Source organism: Aotus nancymaae, unplaced genomic scaffold (genome assembly GCF_030222135.1).
Source record: "Aotus nancymaae isolate 86718 unplaced genomic scaffold, 86718_ANA_hifiasm-v0.15.2.pri h1tg000010l, whole genome shotgun sequence".
Classification (NCBI taxonomy): domain Eukaryota; kingdom Metazoa; phylum Chordata; class Mammalia; order Primates; family Aotidae; genus Aotus; species Aotus nancymaae.
In genome coordinates, this window is record NW_026988421.1 from 25,430,790 (window position 1) to 25,454,546 (window position 23,757).

Here is a 23,757-nt window from a genome sequence, read left to right on the forward strand (position 1 = left end):
GAGATTATCTTGGATTATCAGGGTGGGCTCTAAATCCAATGACAGGTATCCTTATAAAAGACACAAAGATGAGGAGCATGCAGTGAGGAGAAGGCCATGTGAAGACAGATGCCAAAATTGGAATTATGCAGCCCAAGCCAAAGAACAACTGGAACTACAGGAAAATGGAAGAAGCAAAGAATGAATTCTCCCCTAGAGCCCAGAGGGAGTAGAGGCTTGCTGGTCTTTTCATAGTGGACTCTAAACTCCAGAACTACAAGAGAATAAATGTCTGTTCTTTTAAGCCACTAAACTTGTTATAACAGCCACAGGAAACTAATACAGGTGGCAATATGATCCAAGACTGCTTTTATCTACCCAAAAAGTGGTATAAGAACTAGGGCTGGTTAACCTGAACATGACTTAGGAAAGTGCCGTGAGGGAAGAGCAGCAGGTGAATATTCTAGGGAGCTCCCTTTCATGTAAAAAATAACCAAAAATAAAAGTGTGAAAGTTTATAAAATGTGAGAGAACTTTGTAACAGACAAAGGTGTCAACAGGAGCAAGAGATGCTCAAAAGTTAGTAAGCATAGAACTTCAAGCTCAGGCTTGACCATTTCCCAGGGCAGATATGGAGCAGCATGCAGGCATCATCCAGGTGTACATCCTAACTAACCCCGAGCCTCTAAGTATGTCCATGTTGTTGGTCTTTCCAGCTGTTTGAGATATCCATTACTGATCTCAGAGTGCTCATTTCAGGACAGAACACAAGAATAGGTGCTCAGTCAGGAATTGTGGTGGTGTTCAGATTCTTCTGTTTTGCGATCTTTGCAGGTACATTCCTTTCATGTACATTTATTTGGCTTCTTTCCCAGATTTATTTTGTTTCCCAGGTCTTTCCCCAAACTGTAAACTGCTACACTAATATGTTCACTCAGCAGTGTGCTAGTCTGCCCTCCTGTGAGGTCACTTTCGTGTATCAGACGCAAAACTTTAATCATTTAAACGCTGGTAGGATTATGAGCTTTGCTCATTTTCTCAGTGGGCCCCTGAATAAGATCAGTGGGGTGAAACCCCCTAGCAAGTTTCAGACATTAATGTAGTCCCTATCAATCCACCCCTTGTCAGCTCTGAAGAAGAGCAAAGTTCATTGTGTGGGGGCCCTTTTCTTTGGGGCATAAATAACTCAGACACATGGTCTCTTTTGCATAGATCCATCTTCCCTAATTCTGTTCAATATCACATTAATTCATTGCTCTTCTGATTAGAGCTTATGGAAGCTGAGGAATGACAGAAACACAGAAAAATAAGCAGGAGATGAAATTAAGAACAAATTCACATTCAAGTATTTTTCTTCTCTTTTCATGAGTACCCGAGGAACGGATGTTAAAATTTACAAGATCTGTGAAAGTGAGAAACCAAAAGACAAACTGAAGTGGGCATCATCGTAAACCATGTCCATCACTTTGGAGTGATAAACGCTGAGAAGGTCCTCTTGATCCTGAATTAGGAAAAGAGAAAGCCCAGACTGCTTTTAATTACTAATAAAAATTCTGAAAATCATCAAGTTCCAGATAAAAGTTTCTCATCTGCTGGAAATATTCCTCTTAAGAAGAGCCCATTACTGGCAAAATAGGTACAGCACACTCCTCATATGTGTAATACTTTTACGATGGAGGCAAAGCGGTTTATGTTATCAATGGAAATGGCTAGAATGGAAGAACCAAAGGCATGGAGCATCTTTAAAAGGATACTATAATTTCAGAATTTACAAAGAACTAAAACAGATTTACAAGAAAAAACAAACAAGTCCATTCAAAAGTGGGCGAAGGTTATGAACAGATACTTTAAAAAAGAAGACATACGTGAGGCCAACAAACATATGAAAAAATGCTCATTATCACTGGTCATTAGAGAAATGCAAATCAAAACTACATTGAGATACAATCTCACGCCAGTTAGAATGGCGATCATTAAAAAATCTGGAGACAACAGATGCTGGAGAGGATGTGGAGAGATAGGAACACTTTTACACTGTTGGTGGGAGTGTAAATTAGTTCAACCATTGTGGAAGACAGTGTGGCAATTCCTCAAGGACCTAGAAATAGAAATTCCATTTGACCCAGCAATCCCATTACTGGGTATATATCCAAAGGATTATAAATCGTTCTACTATAAGGACACATGCACACGAATGTTCATTGCAGCACAGTTTACAATAGCAAAGACCTAGAACCAATCCAAATGCCCATTGATGATAGACTGGACACGGAAAATGTGGCACATGTACACCATGGAATATTATGCAGCCATCAAAAATGATGAGTTCATGTCCTTTGTACGGACATGGATGAACCTGGAAACCATCATTCTCAGCAAACTAACACAAGAACACAAAATCAAACACCGCATGTTCTCACTCATAGGCGTGTGTTAAACAATGAGAACACATGGACACAGGGAGGAGAGCACTACACACTGGGGTCGGTCAGGGGGAAATAGGGGAGGGACAGCAAGGGGTGGGGAGTTGGGGAGAGATAGCATGGGGAGAAATGCCAGACACAGGTGAAGGTGAGGAAGGCAGCAAATCACACTGCCACATATGCACCTATGCAACAATCTTGCATGTTCTTCACATGTACCCCCAAACCTAAAATGCAATTTAAAAAAAAAGGATACTATAATTCTCAAATCAGGTGGTACTTATTTCACAAAGTCCTCTGTGATTCCTCTGGCAACAGTGAGCTCTTTCTTCAGAAGCTCAAATGGTCCTGTTATCTACAGACCAGAGGTTCTCTAATGTCTACATCAGAATCACCTACTGGGCTTGTTAAACATAGAATGTCTCACTCCCAGAGTTTCTTAATAGCACATTTGAGGAACCTAAATATTTGAATTTCTAATAAGTCCCAGGCGATGCTGATGCTGCTGGCCCCAGGACTGTATTTTGAGAACAACTTCTCTAGACCACCAATCCAAAATTTCATAATTTTCTTATGTCTTTGGTGAAATTTTTGTCAACCAATTAGAAAGCTTTTTAAGGCTGGGGATACTTGTGGTACTTCTCTGTATCCTACAGAACCTAACAACAGTAGTCACTTGACAAAGAATGGCTAATTGATCATTGAGTGCCAACAGAAAAAAACAAGGCAATTCTAGAGGGTGGAATTTTATTCTCAGGTCTTTGTCAAAGGGAAACTAATTATTAACATGGCCAAACCCACTGTTATTAAATCCCACTTAATTGTGATTACCAAGATAAACTATTTTGAACTACTTTTCCAGAAATGCATTTCTAGCCCCTCTTTTAAACTCAAAGTATATTTTCACCAACATAATCAAACCCTCATCACATGAGATAATGTGGGTGAAAATCTTGAAAATCATGATAGACAACCAATGTTTATTACCATCATCATCATTTTGACTACTGGAATCCTCATAGACTCACCCAAGGACTTTCTCATCAAGGACTTTCAATAGTCTTGCCTCAAAGTCCCTTTTTCAAGGTGCATACTAACTTCATATACAGGGACTTTCTTTTTTTATTTGACATCTTCCTAGTGAGCCTTGGAGAAAGTGAATACCTCATATATAAATATAGATGACCACCTGGAAACAGGTAGCCTACCCTTACATTTCTGAGGAAGTCGTTCCCAACCACAGGAACAAAATAAATTAATTCTCTAAGCTATTTCTCACTATATAGATTTTCAGAAAAAAAATCAATTAAAATTTATAACTCCTATTTTTCTTTCTTTTTATCTTGCCACCTGGATCTTTCATGAGAGTTTTTGACAATCACTCAAGATTCACCTTCTTCTTGGACTATACAAACTTAAGAGGCTATCTCTGTCTTTTTCTAAAACTCTTCTGATGCTAAATGCTTATACTGCTAACATGACTATGGTTACAGATGGTCTTTCTGTGCCATTGAATTGTTGTTAACATATGGGTGGTCTGGGCATGGTCGCAAGAGTACTGGGCAGGGAAACAGAAGACTTGGCTTTTCCTAGATATGGTCTGCCATTAAATTAGGTAGGTGACCTTGAGCAAATCACTTCATCTCTCAAGGATTCAACTTTCTAATAAAAGGTTATTTGAAATCAGTGACATGTGCTCAAAGAATTAGTTGAGGAAACAGACTATATGGAAAGTGGCCCTTTCAAGACCATTTCCAAGAGTTTATTTTCTTTCAATCCCCATGTCTACCTCCAGGTATACAAGCTATCCATCTCCTGGTAACCCTATTCACAAAAGATTTATCTATTACAGTCATTCATCTTTGTCCACATTGGTACTTCTTTCATAAAACAGATGCTTAATAAATAGTTCTGAGTTGATTAATGACAATTAATCTAACAAAATCATTCACTTCTTCCAAAATTGAGGTAATAAATAGCTTCATCTGCCCTATTTCTGGGTCAAAGAATGTGGCTGAGTTGTGTATCATTTGGAATGCAGGATAGAAACAATGTCAGGCAAGAAATTGCAGCAAATGCTCTGTCCCTTGTCACCCTGGACTGTGCTAGGATTTCCACAAACAAATATGATTTGCCAGGACCTTAAATAACCCACCTCCTTTAATCCACCATTCAGACCTGAGTAAGCCTTTCAGGAAGGGGAGTAATTAATTTGAGGGAGGGAGGCAGTTCACAAAAATAAAAGACTTCATTAGAATTCTATACACAGAGAAGGTTAGCTACTCATTAATTAAATGATTTCAAAGGGGATCTCTGTATATAATTGCTATAATTTAGGGGGAAAGAATGCCACACTAAATGTAATTAGAGGACTAGGCTCTGTAAAGATGTTTTCCTCTTTATAAGAGAGCAGCCCTGGGTTACCTAGCTCTCCCCTGCATAGTCATTTGATTCTTTTGTAGCCTCCCAATTATGCCAACTTTTATGCATAGTTATGAAAGCTGAGAGAAGAAGAAGAGAACAGTTGACCACAATCCTTCAAGAAAGAATCAGAATTTGCTTCTAAGAAGCCACTACAAAATGTTGAAAAGTAAGAACAAACTGTGCTTTGGGAGTTAGATTAGCAGACTTCACTGCAGTCTGACTATTGAGTGCATCTTTGATCAAACTCAACTAAGATAATACTGTGTTACCATTGACTCACAACTGGGACATCTGTCTTTCCTGTCCTCAGAGACTCCAGTGCCTGCAACTTGAGTTCTTCTAACCACCAACTGTCCTGTTTTTATCTGCCTGAATAACATCTTCAGAAACAGCAGGGCAAAGCCAACTCTGCCAGACCCTTCCTGAGTTTCTTCTTTCTGTTACTGCTTTGCCTGGATTGTCAGTCTTCAGGCTAGAAGCCTCAGCATCAAGAGACCCAGTCCTCAACCTGCTTTTCCTCTGCTTGGGATGGCTTTCCCCACACCTTGTCTTGTCCAATTCCTACTCATTCTGTAAGCCTCGGGTCAAAATATAGGTTTTGGATGGGGGATAAACGGGGCAGGAGGAAAGCTTTTCAAATCTAAATAGTACATAGAGATCATCCTTATCTCTTCTTCAAGAAACAAAATGAATCTTAAAGAACTCATGGTTTTGTTTCCAAATATACGAGGTTTCTTCCTTTTTCTTTTCAAAGGCATACAAATTTATTAATGTGAATATGGGCATGGAAGTTCATACAGAATATGAAAATCCTAAGGTTGTTTATTCTTTGTTTTCATCACCACCATTTTATTTAAAATCTCTTATTTAATTGCAAATATTTAGAGAGAATGTGGTTTCAGTGGTAATCAGCTCTTTGAAAGCAATCTAGACTTTGTATTTGGCTCAGTGTATGGTCAATATTTTAAAATACATTAAATGTTTAGGAACAGGGACGCACAGCAGGAGGTGAGTGGCCAGAGAGTGAGCATTACTGACTGAACTCTGCTTCCTGTCAGGTCAGCAGTGGCACTGGATTCTCATAGGAGTGCGAACCCTACTGTGAACTATACATGCAAAGGATCTAATCACAACCTAGATTATAAGAATCTCACTAATGCCTGATGATCTGAGGTGGAATAGTTTCTTCCTGAAATCAACACCCCTCACCTGTGTCCTCATCCATGGAAAACTGTCTTCCATAAAACCAGTCCCTGGTGCCAAAAAGTTTGGGGACTGCAGCTCTAAATCAAGCTTTCTAATAATGTTATTCAATATACAAAATCGTGCTAACCTTTGGACTACTTGGTCTATTGGTTTCTAAGTGAGATTTATCAAAGTATTTTTCTATGATTGCAAACCTTTCATTTCTCCTTGCATGTTTTACAGTGTTTACATTATATAACCACAAAACTGTATAGGTTTTAAGATTATTCTATTTTCTTGGTAAATTATTCCTTTTAGTTTTAATTCAAGTAGTATTTTTCTGTTATATCCTCCCTGATTTTTCCTCCTTGCCTCTTTTCCTTCATCAGAAGAAAATAAAATCACTCTCCTCTGAATTTCTGTAGCATTTTATCTGTATTTTGGGTATGACCCACAGCACTTCCAAAATATATCAAAAATCATAACATATGCACATAGTCTTATTCTCTTTGCTCGATTTTAACTTCTTAGAACTTTGCAACTCATATAAGTTGTTCCTTATGCATCACAGGTGCCTGTCATATATTTACTGTCTGAGAGGCTGCAGAATAAAGTGTGTAAGCACAAAGGTATTCATATCAGATGGCCCAGATGAAAGCCCCAATCCTGCACCTACAGAGGGTTCCTTACACATTTTAAACTTACCTTCCTCATGTGCAAAATGAGGATAATAGCAGTATCGAACATGATTTTGAGGTTAAAGTGTGTTATGTTTTATGGTGATTGGTATAAATTAACAAATCAATAACTTTAAACAATTATTAGTATAGTTATATATTATGATTATTTGTCTTTACTGGATGTCTAAGAATTTTGTGGGCAGACAGTGTGCCTTATGCTTTTGTATCCCTATGATCCCTACCCATAAGACTTTGCAAACAGTAGGTACTCAGATCTCAGTCGAATAACAACAATATTTAATATGACTAATATTAGTGATAAATTATTGAACACTGAGGGTATGCTAACCACTATGCATGGATCATCTCATTTTATTTATTATTCCCATTTAACAGATGAGGAAACTGAGGTTCAAAAACATTAAATAGCTCATCCAACAGGGTTACACAGCAAGTAAACGATGAAGCCAGGTGTTAAACACAGGCATTTGCAGCAACCATTCTAAAACAATTCTCAGCAATGTGCATTTTCAGCAAGGCTGTTACTCTTTTTTAAGTCCTTCATCACTTATTAGCAATCATTTGACTGCACAGTTTAGCACTGAGGTATGGGCATGGGGATCCTCTTCCTTCCAGCCCCTAATAGTCCGTTTGCATAAAAGGCAGAAATACCTTGAAATATATAAAACTGAAAGTACAGTTGGAGGAAAGAAAGTAGAACTCTGCAGAAAAGAGGTTATCTAGAAAGTTCCAATTATGACCCTATTTGTCTCAACGTCTAAAGCATCTACTGTGTGAAGGATTATGTACTTGACTCTGGGCTGTGAGTCTTTATTGGCTTGGCCTCCAGTTGGGAATCCCTGAAGCATACAAAAGAACAAACAGAATTGTAAAGTCTCAGTGCTGGAGGGGTCTTTAGGGATGAGTTTCTGACCAACCCTCTTCACATGCTAGCTGGGGAAACTAAGACCTGCTCATGGACACAAATAACTGGAACCCAAGTCTCCTGGCAGCCAGTTCTTTCTCCCAAACTGACTGCTCTTCATGGGAAACATTTTCAGCTTGCAGGCAGAGTCATGGTATGCCACATGTGACCGCAGCACCATGAATACTTGAAGAATGCAGAATAGAGAAGGGATTCACATCCAGGGCTGCATTTAACCAGGAAAGTCTTCAGCCAAGACCTACTTTCCAGATTTCACTGGCTTTTCTCCCAGCCTCCTGCATCTAAATGGTACTCTGCATTTTCCAGACTCCAGCCTGCCACTCTGGAACTACAGATGTGTGCTACCAGTTTCTTCTAAGACAGAGGATCTTCTTTGATATGTTAAGATGTGGCATTCCCCTGAATGGCTTTTCCCCTCACCCTATTGGATCAAATGAATCATCAGAATGACAGGGACAGGGATGAAATGAGCCTATTCCTATCCAGAGACAGCTTAGCTATGCTGCTCATTGAGCCACTTGCGTGGGTGAAAGTCAGAACTACTAGGGTGGTAAAGTCTAAAATGGGTTTCGTGGGTAGCCAGCAAGCTGGGGGCAGGAATAGACCCTCAATTTACAAATAAAGAAGAACCTCTGTTACAGGTGAGGGAAGAAGAGAAATTATCCCATTGGTCCAGGGGTTTCCCTACATTCATATGTAGATAAATGAACTGTAATCAACTGACTGCTCTGCAGTGACTCACTCTGGTTACATGCAACAAACATCTCCCTGTTGACACACTGGATTTATTTCTCATTCCTCTAAGCAAATAGTTAAACCTGCTATGGATTCCAGTGAGTCACATACCATCTTCTCTGTAACCTCCATCCAGGACTCAGAATTAGCCATTGCTAGGTAACCACAAATCCCAACTCAATCCTTTTACCCAGCTTCAACTCCTTTTACTGGCTGGATGTCATTAATTTGAGAGCAAATTATTACAAACCTCGAAAACAGTTCTAAAATGCCTGTAGATTTATGATGAAGTCATTTCACAAAAGGTCACAGGCAACCCTGCTATAATTAAATCTTTCATTAATTTTTAAAATACACAATAACTTACAAATGCAGCATAAATTAACCAGATGACCTTGAAGAAATTATTTAGAGAACCGCTTTGTCAGAAGCCACTATTTAGCAATTTCCCCAATTTTTATTTTACAAGTAGAATTTGTCTATTTCCCATTCGCACCTCTTATTGGGTTCTAGTAGTATGTTTATTTGAAATGATTTAGTATTAATTTAGTCAGGGCATTGGTTAGCACTGGGAAGTGATGGTACACAGATGAGGCTCTCTCTTCCTCCAGATCATGAGCCTCAAGGGTAAAGTAAGAGTGACCCACACTATCATCAGCATAAACTCAAATGCAGCCCCTCCCTTGCATTATCTGGGAGATGATTTTTTTTAAATGTGTAAATTTTGATAAATGATTTTCTTTTTTCTCATAAAAATAGTGCACTCTCATCATGAAAAAACTGAAAACCGAAAAAAACTATAGATAAGAAAATAAAAGCCTCACTGGAGGTAATGCTTTTAATATTCTGCGATGTTCCTTTAATTCATTGGCATGTTATTCTTTCTCAGGCTAGGCAATAAGCAAAAATCAGGGTTAGAATTTTTGGAAGTTAAAGGTACCCTGAGGCCTAAGGCACTATTTATCTGCCCCCGTTTTTTTTTCTTTCTTTCTTTTACACACATGCACACATGCCACCACCAGCAACAGCAGCACCACCATTTAAAAAGCTCAGAATTGGATTACAGAACAGACTCCATGAATGCCAGAGCTGAAATAAACCTCATTCAAAATTGATCTTTCCTCTACTGGGGATGGAAGTGGCTTTTAAAATATAAACTTCTTAACAGTGACTTTGACTATTTTGTTTATGCCCTAGTCCATCTTCTAGAACTCTTAGAACAGTGCCTGCCTTGTAGTGGGCTATCAATACATATTGTTGAGTAAAGAAATAATAAATGTTCTTGTAATAGCAACACTTGATTCATAGGGATATCCGAATCCTCTTTTAAATGTTCCTATAAGAGTTCAGTTCTCTTTGAAAGGGCTGGCTCCCCACGCCTCCTGTTGCCTCTGCCTCCAAAAGCCCTCCCTCCTTTTCCTCCTTCCTTTACCTCCCTCCATGGAGGAAGCTGCTGAGGACGGATTTCAAATCAAAGCAGAAAGAGCATAATTGTGGCACGGCCAGACATCAGCAGACAATAGCTATTGGTCTTCAGAAATTCAGGCCACATTTTTGGCTATTGGTGTGTGTCTACGCCACCTGATTGTTTTCACATTAAGGTGTAGATGGGATTAGTGGTAAAGGAGGTCAGTGGCTACAGGGGGAATCGCATTGAGCTAAAGCCAGACGTGAACTAGACCTTAATAGAAATAAGCAGGGGATCAACAGCAAGAATCCTGCAAGTGGGGCCTGTGTTATTTACACAATACAATGATTGGGAAGGTGGTGGAAAGTGGCAAAGATTAAAAGGCTTGAAAATATTTCTCCACATCCTCTCCAACACTTTTACATTGTCGGTGGGAGTGTAAATTAGTTCAACCACTGTGGAAGACAGTGTGGCGATTCCGAAGGACCTAGAAATAGAAATTCCATTTGACCCAGCAATCCCATTATTGGGTATATATCCAAAGGATTATAAATCATTCTATTATAAGGACACATGAACACAAATGTTCATTACAGCACTGTTTACAATAGCAAAGACTTGGAACCAACCCAAATGCCCATTGATGATAGACTGGACACGGAAAATGTGGCACATATACACCATGGAATACTATACAGCCATAAAAAACGATGAGTTTGTGTCCTTTGTAGGGACATGGATGAACCTGGAAACCATCATTCTCAGCAAACTAACACAAGAACAGAAAATCAAACACCGCATGTTCTCACTCATAGGCAGGTGTTGAACAATGAGAACACATGGACACAGGGAGGGGAGCATCACACACTGGGGTTTGTTGGGGGGAAATAGGGGAGAGACAGTGGGGGGTGTGGAGTTGGGGAGGGATAACATGGGGAGAAATGCCAGATACAGGTGATAGGGAGGAAGACAGCAAACCACATTGCCATGTATGTACCTATGAAACAATCCTGCATGTTCTTCACATGTACCCTAAAACCTAAAACGCAGCGAAATACATATATTTTAAAAAATTGTTTTGAAAGACTTGAAAATAAATATGGGGGAAAGAGGAGGTTGGAAGGAAGACCGAGAATGAAACTAAAAAGCATTGGAAGAGAAGAAGCAAAAGAAAGAAAGATGATTTCTAAAATGAATAAAAATAAATCATCCTATGTCCAAATAACTTTGATTCTTTTCTCAAAACTAAGAAAATCCCTTTAATGGGCTGGAAAGTGTAAGGTCAATAACTGTGGGTGAGAAAATGTGATCTGTGAAGCTGTAGAAGATGAGTCTGGAGTTGAGCAATGAAAGAATCTAAGAGATGGAAACAAGGGAGAAGATGGATATTTGAGATAGATTTTAGACAGAAGGAAAGACAGGGAAATAAAAAGAGCTATAAGAGAGGAAGGGAAAGAGGGACCCTGTGTTTTCTTATGTCATTAAAATGTCATGACATTTCTCAGTTTCCTACTTTGTGTCAACTCCTGAAGCAAAAAATAAAAAGAATCAGAAAAAAGTATAAAGTTCAGTACCCGCTCTTAAATAGTTTGCCATATAGTCCAATAGAATTACTCACTCACCATATATTTGCTGAGCATCACCTATGCATGAGCATAATTACATTCAGTGCTGTGGGGGATAATAAATCAGACAGTTGCAAGCCTCCTCAATCTTACAGAACAACGACAACAAAAAGCTCTGACATTCTATCTGCAAAGATAACCAACATGTAAAACAATCGGAAAACAGTGCGAGAATTATTATTGCATTATCAGTGCATAGTAAGAGTGCATTATTTGTGATAATGCCAATTCACCATGACCCCATTCCACTTCTGGCTTGCAGCTCAGAGAACTTCTTACATGTATGTACCTGGAGGCATACATAAAGATGTGGTAATACTGTTTATAAGAGCACATAGCTAGAAATAACCTAAATGTCCATTGATAAGAAAATAGAAAAATAAGTTGTGCCTATTTATATCATGACAACATACCATATAGCACGAAAATTGCCTAGACCAGATGGATATGACCCCAGATAGATAATGTTGAGTGAACGAAGCATGTAGAAAAATGTTATTTTTATAAATTATAGATTTAAAAAAAACATATAAAGTGATATCACATATATTTATATGAACAAGTAAGTGCTAAAAGTGTCAACATATGTTCTAGAAGGGTTTGTGGAAGGATTAAGGATAATAAGTCTGAGAAGGACAATAATGAAAAGATCAACTCCACCTGGACTTCTTTGTTATTTAAAAATCTGAATCAAAGTGGTAACAGGCTAATATTTATTAATTTCAGATGGTGGGTACACAAGCTTTGTAATTTTATTCCTTATATTATTCTGTATTTCTTAAATTTCCAAAAAAAAACCTGTAAGACAATATAGTTATGAAATTACAGATACAGAATCTAAATTGGGAATCGCAAATTCAAAATCTTACCAGAGCAGGAGGGCAACTTCAATGAACAAGGAGTTAAATGGAGCAGCCAGAGAGGACATATGTACACCAGGTGACGGGCAAGGCAGAAACAGCACACCCTGCCCAAAATGGGCAGTTGCCATGCAGCTTTAGCAGAATGTCGGACTACAGGGAGTTGGACTTGGTGTTGCCAGATGTTTCTGATTTTGCAAATGTTGGCTCCGTTGGAAAAAGTATACACCAAGCAAGATACACCTGTGAGTCACGGTGAGGCCCATGAAAGGAATTCAATTATAGAAAATGAGTAAGGACTTGGGCTTCCTGAAGGAGTCGTGACTTACATGTGGGGTTTTGATAAGAAATTAGGAGTGGGTATTTTTGTTTTGTTTTGTTGCTTAACAAAAGCTGAATGTACCATTTGTGACCACATTGGTGAACCAAGAGGACATTATGCTAAGAGAAAAAAGCCAGTCATAGAAGGACAAATACTTTACGATTCTACTTACCTAAGGTATCTAAAATAGTCTAACTCATAGAAGCAGAGAGTAAAACGGTAATTGCCAGGGGCTGGAGGAGGGTAAAATGACTTCTTTAATGCACATAAAGTTTCAGTTATCAAGATGAGTAGTTCTAGAAATCAGATGTACAACATCGTGCCTGTATTTAGCAATACATTATTGTACACTTTAAAATATGTCAAGAGGAGGCCGGGCATGGTAGCTCACACCTGTAATCCCAGCACTTTGGGAGGCCGAGGTGGATGGATCACAAGGTCAAGCGATCGAGACCATCCTGGCCAACATGGTGAAACCCCGTCTCTACTAAAAATACAAAAATTAGCTGGGCGTGGTGGCAGGTGCCTGTGGTCCCAGCCACTCGGGAGGCTGAGGCGGAAGAATTGCTTGAACCCAGGAGGTGGAGGTTGTAGTGAGCCGAGATTGCGCCACTGCACTCCAGCCTGGTGACAGAGCAAGACTCCATCTCAAAAAAAAAAAAAAAAAATACGTCAAGAGGACAGAACTCATGTTAAATGTTCTTACCAAAAAAAAAAAAAAAAAACCTCACAAAAGAACAAAAGGTAATTTTTGGCAGTGATGGATATGTTTAGTAACTGCGACTGTGATGATGGTCATGGGTGTATATATACATCCAAACTCATCAAAATGTATACAGTAAACATGTACAATTTTATATATATCAATTATACCTCAATAAAATTTTTTAAAGAAATAAATAAGGAAACTTCCAAGCCATTTCATAAAAAATACCTTTTTCAATATTTCATAAGACAATGCAATTGGAGAAGCAATTTATAGATAGGGAAAGTATGTAAAAATTGTGTCAAAAATACAAATGACATTTTTAATATATTTACAATGGATAAAACCCCTTCTTGTTTGGGGTCAAATTATAACCCATGGGCCATGTCTGGCTAGCTCTATATTTTGGATGGCACACAAGCTGAGTTATTTTTACATTTTAAATGGTTGGGGGAAAAGCAAGTGAAGAATTGTATTTTATGACATGCATGTGGAAATTATATGAAATTCAAGATTCAGTATTCATAAAGTTTTCTTGGAACACACTGATGCCCATTCGTCTCCATACTGTCTACGGCTGCTTTCACCCACTAGGCTGGAAGGGTTGAGTAGTTGAAACAAAAGCCCTGTGGCCAGCAAAGCCTAAAATCTTTACAGCGTGCCCTTTACAGAAGAAGTCTGCCAACCCCTGCTCTGGTTGGCCATAGTTCTTCCCTGCAGGTGGCCTGTTTCTTGATCATTAGATCATGGAGATTACCAACATCTCCAGTGTTCCTCAATAGAGTTATTATTTCACTTAATCCTCATATCCATGTTAGGAAATGAGAGCTCAGAGTGGAGTGAAGCAAGACACTAAAGTCACATAGGTGGTAAACAGCAAGCTGAGCATTATCCTGGAAGAGTGAATCTCCAAAGCCCATGCTCTCAGCCACCACACCATCCCTCCTCCTGAGCCCACACGCAATTCATTGATCAAAATAAGCTTTTTCCTTCCAGGCTGCTGCTGGTCCCCAGTATACCCTACCATCATCCAATAGCCCCTCTGCAGGCATGCATTCTGCTTTTGTGTTTCTTGCCACAAACAGGAGTGTGCCTCTGAGTTGCTGGCAAGCCTGGTGACAATCTGAAGGTTATGAATCAAGCAGCCAGCCTGAGAGGTGATGACTTGGAGTTCCACTGGATTTGCCAATTACTCGAATGACTGACTTTGGGCAAAGTAAAATCAGTCTCCTTCAGCAAACAACAGAGAATTGAAAAACAGATCAATGGAAGCAGCTCTGGTTCATTTTCAAAGACTTTATCGGATGCAGTTACTAGAGGCTAAACAATGCATTTAAGCTCAGGGCTGAGCCTCTGCATTGTGCTAAGGCTGTATTTAAAAGAATGATCCCTGCTAGGCATGTGGTCACAGTCTTTTAAGTGGAAAGGGCTTCAGGGAAAAAAAAACAAAAAAAAAAACAAAAAACCTCTGCAGCTTTGGGGTTTGTATAATTTTCTAAGCAAAATGATCTCTCTCCCCTTCACTTTGGCTGTTAGTTCTGCTGGTGGAACAACTAATCAGAGATTTATGCCAATTAGAATTGGATTTATAAGAGCAACCAACAAGACAATTGGCCCTAACCAAAGGTATCTCTAGCCCTTTCCACCTCTCACTTTCCTCTACTGTCCAGGCACATTCCTACCACTCCATGTCTGCTCACACTGTTCCACCCACCAGGAATATTCTCTTTTCCTCTTCTCTGTATAGTCATGAAGCCCTTTATAATCACTCTATCTTCAATCATGTCTTTGATATCTAACGGCAACTAAAATGTTTCCCATACTGCCCAGGCGCACTGGCACATGTGTCTGTAATTCCAGCACTTTGGGAGGCTGAGGTGGGCAGATCACTTGAGCTCAGTAGTTCAAGACCAGCCTAGGCAACATGGCAAAACCCCACCTCTATAAAAAATACAAAAATTAGCCGGGCATAGTGGCATGCACCTGTAGTCCCAGCTACTTGGGAGGTTGAGGTAGGAGGATCACTTGAGCCCTGAGCCTGGGTGGTCAAGGCTACAGTGAGCCATGACCGGGGCAACATCACTGCACTCCAACCTGTGCGACAGAGTGAGACCCTGCCTCAAAAAACAAACACAAACAAAAACACATTTATATCATACCTTACCATGTAATCATTCCCTAATTATTTCATGTGTTTATTACACTTTATCAAATGGATTGTGAATTAACATCAAGAACTAGGTCTGCTGGGACTTGGGGTCTGGCAGCACAGCAGGCACTCATCATACTAAGTGAACAACTGGTATACTGCTACTGTTTCCCCACACACCTTGGCTGTCCTTGGCTGAACAAACCTTAGAGAATTATAGTACCTTCCTTCAAATTTTACCTCCAATCCTGGTGCTTGAAATTCACATCCCTTGCTCTTATTTTGCCACTTTCTGAACATGTGAGCTGAACCTCAGCGACTCATCTGCCCAATGATGCCAATCCTATCGACCTTCCAGAGTTGTTGGGAGATTTCAATAAAATCAAGTTTGAAAAAGTGCTCAACACGATACCTGGCACAAAAAAAGGTGCTGGATAGTCACAAGTTGGCTGCAAGGTCTTCACTAAGTTCCTCCAGATCAGACTAAACTCTCCTTAAGCTTTTTAGACATTCACTCATGGTAAGAAGTATCTGATCTCTTTCAGGGAAGTTGTGCTTCTCCCTACTAAGATTTTTTTTTTCTAGGAAGCTGCCAGGTTCTCTCTGGTCCCTGTAAAAGTTTAGCTACATCACAGCCAATTGGTTCTAACATTTCTTATCAGGAAAGAATTTCAGTAGCTTTGAGGATGCAGGAAAGCAGTGTTTTTCTATCTGATTCCACATCTGAGTCAAGTTAAAGAAAAGCTCTCTTTAAAGTGCTAATCGAGGGGCAAACAGCCTTTCAAGAAATAGTGGACCAAAGGGGCCCAAGTGCTACAACAGCCACATGCATCTCATCAGCTGGAGAGCCACTGCTTGAGGTGGCAATAGGCTCTCCAGCTTGTCAATCAGCCCTATCCTCAGCCTTCAGTAATAAGAACGGGCACATTTCATTTTGAATTAGGCTAGAATAGGTGGTTCCCATCATAGTTAACAGGGGGATGTTGAAATAATAACATTTGAAAAGACAAAAGGAAAAAGAGCAATAAAGGTAACCAAGTCCCAGGCCTCCACTCTGGGGACTGTCTCCCATGCAAATCATCCTGCAAAGCTACAGTGTTAGAAGTGTCCATGTTCCTGGAGCACTGGCCTCCAGGAGAAATGGAAATTGGGCAGATTCTTGCAAAAGGTGGAGGAAATTAGAATCATTCCCAGTAAGCTCCTCATTCTCTAGCTGCCCTTTTGTGCCCACATGCCATTCCACCCCAATGCACCATAACCCCCATGTAGATACCTCTACACACACACAGTCTGCTCTGATTCCTATCCAACCTCAACCCCCATGATTTGCAACTACTGCATTCTGATCATAGCATTTTAGAATCTCTAGAGATCTATAATAAACTTCCTAACATGCTAGAGCCATGGGCCAGAAAAATCACAACAATCAAAACAATGGTAAGACTTTTGGAAGTCACTTGATTCATTCATCTAATAATTCATCCATCCAGTACATATATACTGTTAAATCCTCCATGTTAGCACAAGCCTGGTAAATATACAGCACTGAATGAACAAGATACACAAAGATCCTCCCTCATGGGGAATTAAACTCACATGCAGGGATGTCTGTGCCCGTGTGTGCATCCATCTGTCTGTCTTCAGGGTAGATGAAGACAGAGGGAAAGATATCCAACAACTAATATCCTTTGGATTAATGTTTATTATCTAAATTGCAATAAAGGAAAAAATAAATAAGGCCAGATAACATATCGCGTGGGAACCCACCCTGATCTGGTGGGCTATCAGAACTGATATTTAAGCTGAGATCAGAAAGATACTTAGAAATTTAGTTGTTTAAGTAGGAAAGGGAGGCCCATTCTGGCAGATACAAAGACAAAGAACCTGGGGGCGGGAAGGTACCAGTGCATCAGGAAAGGGTGGTCAGGTCAGGGAGGTCAGAGAAAAAGCCCCAAGCAGGTGGTCAGTATAGGTACTTGTAGGCCATTCTATGAGTTTAGACTCCATCCTAAAGGCAATGAAAAGGCCTCCATGGATTTTAAGAAAACTGGTGATTCGATCAGATTTTTTAATTTCAAAAACCTCACTCTGGATACAGGTCAAATTCCTAAACGTGACCTAAAATTGTTCATAGTCTCACCCCCTCAACACCCAGCCACTCCCTTTCATGTTCTTACCTTTATTTGTGTCCCTTCCTTTGCCATGGAATCATTCATTCGTTCAACGATTACTGACTTCCTATTACATGCCAACCACTGCTTTTGGCACTGAGTTTATATTAGTGAATATAAAACTGTTAAAAATCTATGCTTTCTTGGAACTTACATTTCATTGTCTATTATATGGTTTTCCACTTGTGAACTGCTATGAAAACTTCCAGACCAATTCAATTGTCACCTCCTGTGTGTGTGAAGTCTTCACTTTCCTCTGCTATCGCCTGGCTGTATAGCTAGGGTACTGTGATGATTACTTTATCCCCACTTACTCTCACCACTTCGGCCTGAGAGCTCCTTGCAAACAAAGAACTTCATTTGCCTTTGTAAAATCTCCTAAGATCTAACAAGGTCTGATATATATTAGAAGCTCTTTAGTTGTTAAATATATAAATTCTCCAAATCAATGGATAAGAGAAGGCAGCAGAACCTTAGAGAGGCTGGTTTTTCTTCCTGACCACACTGAGCTACAGAGAGAATCAGGGTTAACAGAGAGGGGAAGGGTATATAATTTGAATGATCTACTTTATTAATAAGTTTTTAATTCAACGGCAAAGCTAAGCATTCTTGTCCCCAAATGGATTCCTTGTCCTCACAGTTCCTACAGAAATATGTAATTTAAAAAAAAATCCTGTTTCAATCTTGCCATTGCCATTCCACAACTGGACAACCCTAGTAGGCTACTTGGTTTCAATGCTCTTTTCAAATTTAGAATAGAGACAGAAATTATGTCTTGGCAACCCTTCCAGGGCTTGTCCAGCTATCTGAAGAGTCCTGAAAAAATCTGTGTTGTTTGCATACAAAGGAAACTCTGAATTTAACAAAATGTTAAAACAGGTAACTTGAATTGTTTATACCCGCTTTGATGAATGCTTCCGAGATCCATCTTAACTTCATAAAAACATAAATACCTCTGCTCCTCTGCCAGATCCTCTATGAGAAAATAATTATGCTCTATTCTCTAAGCGTTTTATCTTGATAAGCCAGATAAAACAGGCACAGAAGCTCTGTCAAGCTCTGAGGGAGTCTTGACCAGGAGGAAAGGAAAATAGAAGTGCTATCTCATCTTTTCAGTAAATGGTTTGGCTCTGAGGTCAATCTCCCTCATATCCATGTGACCAGCTAAACTCCATCTGAAGCTGAGAAAAAAAATTATTACCATTTAAGATTAGATGAACACAGAACTTAAGCTGTGGCCTTAAACTTACTAGGGAATGCCAGGTCATATAGAGATTGGCATACATGTGATATTGTTCAAAGTAATGCCCAACAGAAGATGCAATGAGTTCAAATAGGCCTCATAGAAAAGAATGGGGCCAAACCATGAGATTTGATCAAAACTGCATAAACACAATTATTAAGATTTTTTTTAATAACTGATCACTTATTGGCTCCTAGTTTGGCCTTTCCTCCAAGTGCATAACCATTGGAAAAAGACTAATTCAAACTATAAAGAAATCTATGTGCACAAAGGTTAAATCAAGAGCAGTATCCCTTAGAGTAGTAAGATCATACACCCTTCCACCAAACCAGCACAGATACACACTATGAGTCCTGTGCCAAACCCACATGACAGCAAACACCCCTTATTTTTGCCTAACAGGACTCCAGTCTGTCCAGTGAAGAGCTAAGATGTAAGGTGCTCCAGGCCAGTATTGGCTGGTGGAGGATTACAGATTACAGTTACCCACTCACCATGTACACATATGTGCACACATAAACACAGGTGATCAACTTCTAAGATTAAATCTCATTATAAAGGAGTATGGAGGCCAGGCGTGGTGGCTTACACCTGTAATCAGTAATTACACGAGGATCTGTGTATCACGAGGTCAGGAGATCGAGACCATCCTGGCCAACAGGATGAAACCCCGTCTCTACTAAAAATACAAAAATAAAAAAAAAAGGTTGGACGTGGTGGCGCATGCCCATAGTCCCAGCTACTCGGGAGGCTGAGGCAGGAGAATTGCTTGAACCCAGGAGGCAGAGATTGCAGTGAGCCAAGATTACACCACTGCATTGCAGCCTAGGTGACAGTGCAAGACTCCATCTTTAAATAAATAAATAGGAGAATGGAAAAAAATTCACAGCAAAATAATCTAAAGTGAAATAACTGGTGGGGGGAGAGAGAGAGTGTGTGTGTGTCGAGGTGGGGATCTCTTAAAATATTTTCTGATTTCAACAGGCTGGCTGTTTTATTCCCTCCATCTCTGTCTCTGCTCCTTATCTCTCACTAGACTGTTTTGGAAACAGAGAAAATCCATCTAATGATAGAAGTTTTCTGTTTCCTTGGGTTTCAAATAAATGGCAATTTGCTATAATTCTTTAAATTCTATTAGAAACCTTGACTGTTCAATTAGGAACCCAGTCTCTCTAATCCTGGCAGTAGTTTTTTGAGTTTGTAGGTATAAAAATAAATATTTCCACTTTATAGATGAGGAAATTTTGGCCCAGAGATTGGACCACTTTGGTGTAGGGTTCCCTGGAAAAATCCAAGGGCTCAATGAAAGTAGAACCAGTGTCTCTGATCTTCTTTCTACCACAGCAAAAGAAGTACTCACGTCATGATGTGGGTCTCCATTCCTGCCTCCACCAGAGCCCCGTCAACAAAGAGAGGAACTGAAGTGAAACCATACTTGTCCCAAGAGTGGCCCTCATCAAAACTCACCCTGTGTTGGAAACAAGTACATAGAAAAGACAGCTGAAAATAAAGCCACAGTCTTCTGTAACCATTTTTCAGGTTATTAAATTTTCCTCTGTATTTTGCTTTCTGACAGTGTGGATTATCAATAGGTTTTAATCTTTAACATCTTCCCATATTAATATTAGATTTGATCAAAGCTCCATTTCCGGACCTGGATGGAGACAGCACCCAGAACTGCAGATATATTTCAACACATTAGAATCAACAAACAACCCAAGCAGGAGGGCTTAGTGGATGAAGTGTCATGTTTCGAGTAATCAGAATGGAACCTGAGGTTCAATTTACAGCACAATCCATTGAGTCCTTGGAGGTTCTGACACAAATTGAGTAAGGTTGGTGGATCCGATGGAAAGAGAGAGGGTTTGTCTTTCAGATCAAACCTTGCAAACAGCAATTTCCTATTTGTTCAAAATAGATGTTAGGATTATTTTCCTTCCCCAGTGCCTCTTTAAGGGACAACCACTGAGAGTCTGAGATGTTCTGAGCAACACTGCCCCATCTTTCATCCAAAGGTAAGAGGACAGTCTGGCCCCTTGTGGACACAGAACCTGCAATGCTTTAAAGAGATGTGACTAGCGGAGGAAACTTGAGCAATTCTGAGTGCCTGTTTCCTTCCCTGTCTTGATATTATCAAGGACCTGTCTGCCCCTTGATTTAACCAGGGGGCATAGCCCAAGGACTATCTCCTCTAAGAAGCTTTTCTCAAGATCCCTTCTTCCCCAAGACAGCCTTAGTTTCTTCATCCTCTATGAATATTTTGTTCTCGCTGATTCTTAATTCTACTCTATTTCCATAATTTAGGATTAAAATTCCCTTCTGTATGTTTCTATAACACCCAGGCCTTCTCCTATCACAGTGCTGACTACTGACTCCTTAACTGATCTTGAATATCTCAACTCAAGATTATAAACTCTGGGATTTCGGAGATCACGTATGTCTTATCATTGAATGACCCCTTAATAACAAATATAACAAAAATATACCTCCGTTACAATGCTCCTCACAGTACACACACACACATACACACACACATATCCTAATATATATAAAATTTATATATATAATATATAATGGCAAATAATATGTCTGATTCTCCCACTACGCTGTGAAGGTTTTGCTTTCTGTTTTTTTAAAGACCAAGGGTCTCACTCTGTTGCTCAGGATAGAGTGCATTGATGTAATCACAGCTCCCTGCAGCCTTGAACTCTTTAGCTTAAGTGATTCTCCCACCTCAGCCTCCTGAATAGCTGGAACTACAGGTGTATACCACTGGACCTGGCTAATTTTTTTAAATTTATTTTTGTAGAGGTGGGGTCTTGCTGTATTGCCCAGGCTGGTCTCGACCTTCTGGCTGTAAGTGATCTTCCCATTCGGCCTCCCAAAGTGCTGGGCTTACAGGTGTAAGCCACCATGCCCAGCCTAAAATGGGCATGGTCAAACACTATACCATTAATTCTTCTATTCTTAGTACTTAACACAAAACCTGGCATATAGTTGATACCATATATATGCTAAATGAATACATGAATGAAATAAAATAAGGAATAATGAAGGACCCTCTTTAAATCTATCCAATCATTTCTCAAGCATGACTTATACTGGCACTCAGAAGCTGGGTGTGAATTACCACCCATTACCAACCAGTCTACATGGTTCACTCTCTACTCACTTACTTTTTTGTCTTTCTCTCTGTCTCTCTCTATTTTACTCTCTGTTTTATCTTCTGTCCCAATGTACAGATTAAAAACAATAATAACATCAATCTCTTAACCCAGCTAGAGTAACCAGTCTCCCAGCCTACAATTTTTGCATTTATGGTATACCTAGATCCATGTTCACGAATGAAATGCAGACAGTCTGCCAAAAGTTTTTATGAGTTCCTTAATTGTCATCATCTGTCCTGAATTTTAAGAACTTGATTATTTCAGCCTTTTATAAATATATATTGAAGACTAAATAATCATTTAAACTAGCCCCAAGAAAGTTGGTCATATCTAAATTGCTTTTTGTAGAAATGGGTTTCTCATTTCAAAAGTGAAAACACATATAATTGGGAATGAACTTCACCTTTCTTACCATGTATTCCATCAGTTCCTAAAATAATCATAGTTGTTTCAGAGTGTGTCGTGACCACTAACGAGTCAACTCTGGCCAATAAGTCCAGAAGGTAAGAAAATATTAGTTGGCCTCTCTCTGTCTCAGTCTCAGGATTTCCTTACCAATAAAAGGTCAGCATGGGCTGGGCACAGTGGCGCACACCTGTAATCCCAGTACTTTGGGAGGCTGAGGTGGGTGGATCACCTGAGGTCAAGAGTTCAAGAACAGCCTGACTAACATGGTGAAACCCCATCTCTGCTAAATACAAAGAAAAAAAAAGTGAGCCGAGCATGGTGGCACATGCCTGTAATCTCAGCTACTAGGGAGGCTGAGGCAGAAGAATTGCTTGAATCTGGGAGGCAGAGGTTTCAGTGAGCCGAGATTGTGCCATTGCACTCCAGTCTGGGCAATAAGAGGGAAATCCAACTCAAAAAAAGAAAAAAAGAAAAAGAGAAAAAAATGGTCAGCACTAGCAGAGCAAATTGCAGTGAGTGCCATGAGCATTGCAGGGAAGGAGCCATCTTTAGTTTACACAATGAAGAGAAGACCCACAGAGAGCAGACATGGAGAGACCATCACAGCCTTCCAGTATCGAGATAGGAGCTCCAAGGCAAAGCTAAGTCCAGATGGGGAAAGAAATTGTAGATGATCAAGGGCCTGCTGTATGAAATGAGTTCACATGGAAAGAGCAAAATCCTTGCTAGAGGGAAGAGTGGGAACAGCAGATGCCTAAAGGGAGGATGAGAAACACCAAAGTCCAGGTAGGAAAGGAAATTGACAATAACTGAAGTCCAAGGATGATATAAATAAGCACAAGCAAGTGGACAGGACTCCAGAGCTACGGTGATTTGAGATCAGTTTCTAACACTTTATTCTCACACTGAGGTAGTTATGAAGAACAAAACTCCCTAAAGAAGCTCCAAAATATGTAACATTAGAAAACTTAATATCTTAGTTATCAAATATTTGGGTCTGGATAGGCTGCAGTTTGTGAAACTTATTATTATTATTATTATTTTGATGACTAGGAGTTTTCAAATGTATATTGAATTCTATATTGAATGGTATCCCCAAGGGATGTACCTTCTTTTCCTCAGGTCAATTGCTCATTAATGGCTAAGACAAAGGCACTGTGAATTCCTTATTAGCTCCACAGGTAAAACTGCAATCAGTAGGATTGCCAATACTGAGGAATATAGAAGTAAAATTCCAATTGATTTCCAAATAGTGGCAACATAGGACTACAGAATCAAAGTCAAATAAAATTACTTTATCAAAATGTTACTGATGCCTACTACTGT

The 23,757-nt window shown here is 39.6% G+C and overlaps 1 protein-coding gene across 1 annotated transcript in view; it reads right to left on the minus strand.

Moving 5' to 3' along the window:
• The window catches only part of SORCS3 (sortilin related VPS10 domain containing receptor 3), a 612,970-nt gene that overhangs the window by 68,100 nt on the left and 521,113 nt on the right, over positions 1-23,757 (minus strand). The window contains exon 14 of the mRNA XM_012450168.3: positions 20,217-20,324. Coding sequence (XP_012305591.2) covers positions 20,217-20,324 — 108 coding nt within the window. The remainder of the gene's footprint in view (positions 1-20,216; positions 20,325-23,757) is intronic.